Genomic DNA, 7,160 nt, shown 5'->3' with positions numbered 1-7,160 from the left:
TTCTTGCCCGCCTCGTCGCAGTAACGCTGAAGTAAACGTTGAGCCGTAGCGATCGTTGCCCCTCTTCGGAACCGGGTTTTCACGCTGAGCTCGAGTTGGTGACGTAGCGCCTTGGCTATGCGTGCTGCGTTCCCGTCTCCGCAGACGAGGATTTCCTTTGCTGCGGTCTGATCGTTCCGTCGCTTACGATGCTTCTTGACGCCTGCGGTAGGCTTCAGGTTGCGATGTGTAACTTCCCGTTTGGCCTCGCTGCTGGAGTCTTGGGTTTCGAGCCGGGGTGAGCTTTGACCCGGGCCCTGGTTCCGGTTCTGGTCTGCCGCTCGGCTCAGTGAGGGGGCGACGAGACATTGTTGGCCACCCTCAGCCGGCCCCTGTTCCCTCCTCGCCTTCAGCAGCGCAAGTTGTTCTTGGAGGCTATGCACCAGATCGCGCAGGGCGGTAGTCTCTGTGCGAGCCTCTTCCCGTTCGGCCTGCCACTGTTGGTCGCGTTCCGTTCGGCTCTGATCAGACTGAGCTTTTTGCTGCGCCAATTCCTCCTGGAGGCGCTGTGTCTGCTCGCGGAGTCCGGTGGTCTCCATCCGTGTCTCATCAATCTCGGCCCTTATAGCGCTTATAGCGCTGCCCGCAGCGTGCACGCTGCAGCGCGACATGCAGCGCCCCTAGCGGCCGACGCCTCTGGGTAGTACAAAAGCAGACGACCCTCGCCGCCCTCCATGTGTTTTCAATTAAAAGCCAGAGTGAAAGTTGGTTGTGGCGCTTTGTGGCGTGTTTAAATGACTGCATACTGTATGAAATAGCCCTTACAGTAGTTGCAGAGGCTAAAAAAAATAATATCCGCTAAAAGAAGCCGATTTGTCGGTTTTCTTTTGAGCGAGCTGTCGCGGTGGTCGCGGCGTGGGACAGTATCGCCAGGTCGGGTGGTTTAACTGTTTGACGACAGTTACAGTTTCTTTCTTCTTGCGTGCGGTCGACAAAGGAAAGTTCACGAGTAGCATAAACACGGAACGCTGCTCATCCTATATCCTGAGGTAACTGCAAGACGTTGCTTCAGCGGGAGCATGCAAGCGAACGCAAGAATTGCGCAGTCGACTCAGCTGACACTGCTGGCCTGGCACCGCCTTTGAAACGAGTGGAAATTTTGTTTCGTATTTTCGCAAACTAAAGGATTCTTGCGTAACGTTTTACGCCGCACGATTAACGAACGGCAGGGTACATGTATACACTAGCGAGTAGGTGGGGCAATACGCCAAATAAACAAATTAAGCGCTATTAAAAGACGCAAAACATGCACCAAATCACACGCCCGCTGCCTGCAGAGATGTGTACTTCTATAACATCACATAACACAGCATAACATAACACAGCCGCATACACGGAGCGGGGCCCCGAATATTTACACACGATCATCACTGACTATGTTGGTTTTCTAGTGCAGGGGTCGTCGAATCTGAACGCCGACACGCCAGTTTTGGCTTCAAATGGAGTTAGACAGCGAGACAAGAACAGAGAATTGGCGTCCTCCAGTTGAATTGCGCCCCCCCCCCCCCCCCCCCATCTTCACACTTCGCCAGATTATTGTCAAATATTATTCGAAATTCGCTGAATTTTTTCTCTTTGCATTCAAAGCCCCCCTCCTCGGCTGCATGGAACTCGGCCGTTACTGACCCTCATTCTAGGCTATTAAGTGCGAACTGGGAATGTATGTTGCAAGAGCGTAATTAAAGGGGCCCTGAAAGGCATTTTGAGCGCACTAAATGAACTAGCGCAACCGTTAGATTGGGTCGTCAACGTCCTCTGTGCCAAGTATTACTCTTTTACGCGCAGCGGAAAGCTCACACTTTTGTTGCAAAGTTTGTCGTTTTTTTCTCACCCTTCCCTTCGTGTTTTTGGACGCCGCCATCTTCACATGTCTACATCATCGATTCCCAGATGTTCGTCATGAGCTAGACATCCTGCTATTGGGCGGCTTTTTCACGCACTTCCGGCTAAGAGATGAGTCGTCTGCTCAGCTTCGGCTCGCCGGCTGATCTGCCAGCGGAGTGCCGGAGTGCTTGGGCATTTTACGACAAACGAAACAAGTGTAAAACAAACGCTTAACCGTTTGTATTGAATGCAACACGGCCATAACACGACATGGATATTCTTTTACCTGAGTACGTTCCATAAAGAAAGCGTTGACGCCCCGTGGCACTTCTTTCGTGCAATCGCAGAGAACGCCCTGAGCCGAATGCCCGGGTTTGACGCATACATTTTATTCAACTTCAAAACAATCCAGAGATGCGTTTCTAACGAACACAACGTCACAACATGCGTTGAAAGTCTGAACCACGATTGACAGAGGGTGGGTTGCCGCATGCCCGTCGTAAATTCGGTACTCACCTCGCGCGCGGTTTGCGGGGACGAACAGCAAGTCACTTAACTCTGGCGCACAAGCCGATGGCTTTTAGCCACGCACACTGCACATACCCCATGCGAGGTTGAGTCGTACGTCACTCGAGAAAGATAATCCAGACCATGGGAAGCACTATCCACCCGCAGAAGCACAACGTCGCATTTCATCGCGAAACAAAGGCGTCCACAACGCACACACCATCGCGTCCTGTAATGTCAAACGCATCTCGCACTTCCCAATGGGAGTGAGTGGTACGCCTGCAGTACCCACATGTCGCGAAGTGGGGCCCCAAGCTGAACCGGGACCACGCAACCGTAACTGACTTCTGGAGCGGTTTGTGCCTTGTTGCCAAGGCAACCGATGTTTGAGATTGTTAAAGAAATGGCGCTCGCTCCAGCGCTCAGAAAGCTCAGAGTCGCGGCGGAGCATGTTTTGCCAACGTTGCCGCTCTCCACCACGCGTCGCCCCAAGCTGAACTGGTCACATGATTGAAGCGTTTTGTGCACGGGTTCTGTATCGATTTAATATGACTTTTTCACATGCCGCCGGCAGGAATTACCACCGCCGCAAAATAAGACCCGGCACCAGCGGGGCCACATCTGATACGGCGCTTTTTGGATAAACAGTGCGCGGTGCATCAAGGGAACGAGCGCACGACCCTCCCCGTGTGGCTGCGAGTTCGCCGCCGATAGAAAGTCATGTGCCGCCAGCAACGTACACCGCGAAAGGGCAAGGCCAGGCCACCGCATACATGCGGCCAGATTTTTCGTTCGCTTTTCCAGCCTTGAGCGGAGTGCGGAATTCATGGTGTCAACAAAGCTTGCCCGTAGCAGACGACAGTCTGAGCAGCGCAGTAGCGGAAGTACGTCACCGCTGCGGAGCGCAGCATCATGGGAGGCAAGGCTCGCGCGTCCTCAACAGCGGAGAGGCGGAGAGTAAGTCGAAAGGAGGAGGAAACGCGGAGCGACGATAATGCGCGGTTTTTGATTTACGATTTCTCAGCTAATACTCATCGCTTTAACAAAATTCTTGCGGGAGGAGATTGCAAATACATTGCTTTATTTGGGTACATGTACATCCATGCATCGGCGGAAGGTATTTCAGGACCCCTTTAAGTAAAGTGAGAGCAAACAAGGAAAGCGAGCGGCCTCTTAGTTCGCCCGACCACTTTGTTTTACGGCCACTAATTTCGGAATCGCAAAACAGATTTCACGCTTCTGACGGTCGCGGCATTTTGTCACTGAGACACGCAACAAAACGGCAAGCTAACGCTGCATCATGTATTCGTAACGGCGACGCAAACGAGCACTGTTTAATGAAAGTGCACGCATAGTGTGCATGTACGCAAAAGAGCGGCGCACCGCAGCAGGCGAGCCTGCGGTCCGCCGGACTCGCTGGCTTTTTAAAGCGCGATCATCGCCGATTGCGTCACTATTCTTTTTTGATTGGCTGTTTTTGAGAAGTCTTTGTCACCTAGAGTATTAGTTTAACCTAGAAATTTCACTTAAAATTTCACTTCGTACGACCATCGATCGGTGAACCCGCGAGTAGCAGACGCCGTCACGGTCCCGGCACTTTCGTCGTCGCTGTAAACGTGTTTAGCGCCGCAAAGCTTTTTCCCCTAATGCCAAGTTGATCGCTGAAATAGATCGGACGCGTCGGGGATGAGCTGGTGACCACGTCGCAAAATAATCGGGAGCGTCGAGCTCATTTCGCGTCTGTCAACACGGGATCCTATGGGACCCGCGCAGCTTTGTACTACCCGGAAGTACTGCCCGGTGATGATGATGATGATGATGATATTTTGGCTGTACCCTTTCAATCGGGTGGGTGTGCCGCGCACACGCTAGCCAGGACAAACAGAAAGAGAAATGCATGACAAACAACGACACTAACGCGGCCCGAACGAGCCACAAACATATGGCACACCAAAAAGAAACACTTGACAACACTCAGCCACATACGAGAAACCAAGAAAAAAACAAAAAATCATAACATAACGAAGAATCTCAGAATGTACACTTAACGTCCCTGGGCTGCCGTCTCACACCAGCGTTCCAGGCGGCGCTTTGTACGCGCAACAACGCGCACGTCCACCACACCGTCGGCGTCCCCGAAGCCGAGAGCTTCCTGCAGGGTCGGAGGCGGACCACTTTCGCGGATATTGTCACAGCGTCCGACACCTGCACAGCTTAAGATCAAATGTTCGGCGGACTCGTCCCCCTCGCCACAAGCGCGGCACACCACACTGGCCACCTGGTCATCGAACGTTTTCTGGCGCACGAGAGTACGGAGGGCTCCCGCACGAGCCTCGAAGAGCAACGCACTCCCCAAGCTATTGTCGTACAGCTGGCAGCCACCGATCGAAGTCTTGTGCTGCGCGTAAACCGCCAGAGTGGGCTTTTCCCGCACAGCACGCTGCCACATCGCCTCTTCTTCCTCGCGCACTCGACGGCGCGTGTCACGTGTCCAGGCCGCGGCAGTGTCCACAGAAACAGGCTCGCGGAAGAAGCCGTACTTCTTCTCCAAGAAGTACACACGGCGCGCCCAATTTGTGCGGATGCAAGTCACCGCCAGATATTTGAACACGCGTCGCGCCCAGCGCTCCCGATGCATGAACTGGAGGCGACCGCGGTACGACAGCTTACTAGCCGCCTCACGTGCTTCAAAGGACGACCAGCCGAGGTCTCCCTGTACCGCTTCATTGGCCACATACCGATGACATCCTACAGCGGTGCGTCCCACTGCGCGCTGCTGTCTCTCGAGCCATTGCCGAGTGGACATGGAGAGGCACACCACAGCATTCGCGAACGTGAGAGCCGGTACGTGCACCAACTTCCACAGGTCACGCACCATCAGGAAACGGTTGCAGCCCCACAAGCTTCGGCGGCGAAGAATGCACTGGCCACGAACGGCAGACTGACGCACCTTTGCCTCGTGGTGTGAGTACATGGAAGCACCGGCAGAAAGCACTACGCCCAGGTACTTATAAGACGAACACATGCTGATTACTTCCCCGCCGAGGGTAACTGCTGCGTCTCCGCTGGTTCCCGCGAAGGTAAGAACCGCAGACTTCTTGGCGCTGAACCGGAGTCCAAGCTGTGTTACCTCAGCGAAGCAGATGTCCAGCAGGGTCTGCAATTCCTGCGAGCACTCCGCCATAAGTACCAAATCATCGGCAAATGCAAGCCCTGGCAGGCGGTATTGCTCGTCCGCCCCAGTGGTGCTGTACCTGAGCCGAAAACCGAGACCACAGTGGAGCAGTTTCCGCTCAATACTTGTGGCATACAAGATATACAGAAGCGGAGAGAGCGGACATCCTTGACGGAGGCCCCTAGTTACAGGGATTTGGTCTGACTGAGTCTGACCAAAGTGCGCTCTGATGGTGTTGCCCTCGTAAACACGTTGGACCGTCCGCACCAGCGTTTCCGGAAGCCCGAGACGACTGAGTCTCTGGAAAAAGGGGGCATGGGGGACAGTGTCATACGCCTTTTCCACGTCCAAAAAGCAGCACATTAAAGAGCGCTGCTCCCTGATCGCGATTTCGGCACACTGTGTTCGTATAAACAGGTTATCGTCTAGACGACGGCCTGGACGAAACCCGTTCTGAAGTTCGGTCAGGAGCCGTTTGGACTCGGCCCACCCGCTCAGCCAAAAGTTGAGGGCGCCCATGAAGATGCGGTACATGGCGCTGGTAACTGCAAGCCGCTTGCGCAGCGCCCCCTGGGCAGCGCAGGAGGCCTATATGGCGCCAGCTGAGTCACCACTGTGCGAGACACGCACTCGATTATGCTGGAAGTTATCTGGGTACTCACTATGGTACGCACTACGGCTGCATCAGCGAGTGATGGAGAGTGTTTGGCTGTAACTCCAGCGTAACCATGTGTCCTTTCTAGCATCCCCGCGCGAGCAGCGACGCTTACCCATGACCTCAACAACTTGGACTTCTTGAGCTCTAGCAGGGCAATTAGAATAGTCAGCTGGGTGTGCCGCTCCACACAAACAACATTTGGCATCTTGGGCAGTGCATAGCTCTACAGAATGGCTCTCACCGCATGCGCGACACCGGGAAGACGATTTGCATGCCTTGGATGTGTGGCCAAAACGCTAACAGCTGTGACACTGAAGGGGCCGGAGAGAGAGAGGTTCCACACGGTAAATGAGTGGCCATACTTTAATCTCCGATTGACATGCGGTCCCAACAAATGTAGCGATGACCGATTCTCTTGGCACCCTGTTTTTCTCTACAGCACGGTTGCAACGGTAAACTGAGGTGACTCCCGCTACCGAAAACTGCTCTAGTACCTCCTGAGGTGTCATCTGAACATCAACACCTCGAACGATGCCCTTCACGCAAGCAAGGTGAGGGGGGATAAATGCACTCACCTGAACAGAGGCAAACATTGTGCATTTCAAGAGGTCAGCGACACAGGTCTCGTCTGATGATCGGCACAAGACGCCACCTTTGCCAAACGGGCGAATCTGCGTAATGTGCTCGAACTTCTCAGTAGCCGCTCGAAGTGCCGCCTGTACAGCCCGCGGGTTCTTTAGCCGGATGAATCCGCCACTTACTGGCACTAGGGCCACGGGGATGCTGCCCACCCCACTGCACCTTAGGGCTTCCAATTGCAGGTCCTGCGGACGAATAGAGACCGCCCGAACGACCGACCGGACGAATAGAGGCATTCGAGATCTAATCGAAAGGCGTGGGTTCGGTCCCCACTCTGGGCGCGTGTTTTTCTTTCTTTCTTTCTCACGTAATTAATAA

General features: G+C 54.1%; 1 protein-coding gene across 1 annotated transcript; it reads right to left on the bottom strand.

Annotated features, from left to right (window-relative positions):
* Nucleotides 1–4,414: 4,414 nt before the first annotated feature.
* Nucleotides 4,415–6,079, bottom strand: LOC144179249 (uncharacterized). The gene has a single exon (XM_077707537.1). The coding sequence runs from the start codon at nt 6,077–6,079 to the stop codon at nt 4,415–4,417; it is 1,665 nt and encodes a 554-aa protein (XP_077563663.1).
* Nucleotides 6,080–7,160: the final 1,081 nt, after the last annotated feature.

Source organism: Haemaphysalis longicornis, unplaced genomic scaffold (assembly GCF_048455015.1).
Source record: "Haemaphysalis longicornis isolate Haplotype H1 unplaced genomic scaffold, Haemaphysalis longicornis Haplotype H1 scaffold_4, whole genome shotgun sequence".
NCBI lineage: Eukaryota > Metazoa > Arthropoda > Arachnida > Ixodida > Ixodidae > Haemaphysalis > Haemaphysalis longicornis.
Note: the sequence above shows the minus strand (reverse complement) of the source record. Positions and strands in the feature narration are given on the sequence as shown.

Excerpts from the sequence above, each read along its gene's own strand:
- LOC144179249 (XM_077707537.1), bottom strand. The coding sequence starts at position 6,079 with ATGTACCGCATCTTCATGGGCGCCCTCAACTTTTGGCTGAGCGGGTGG.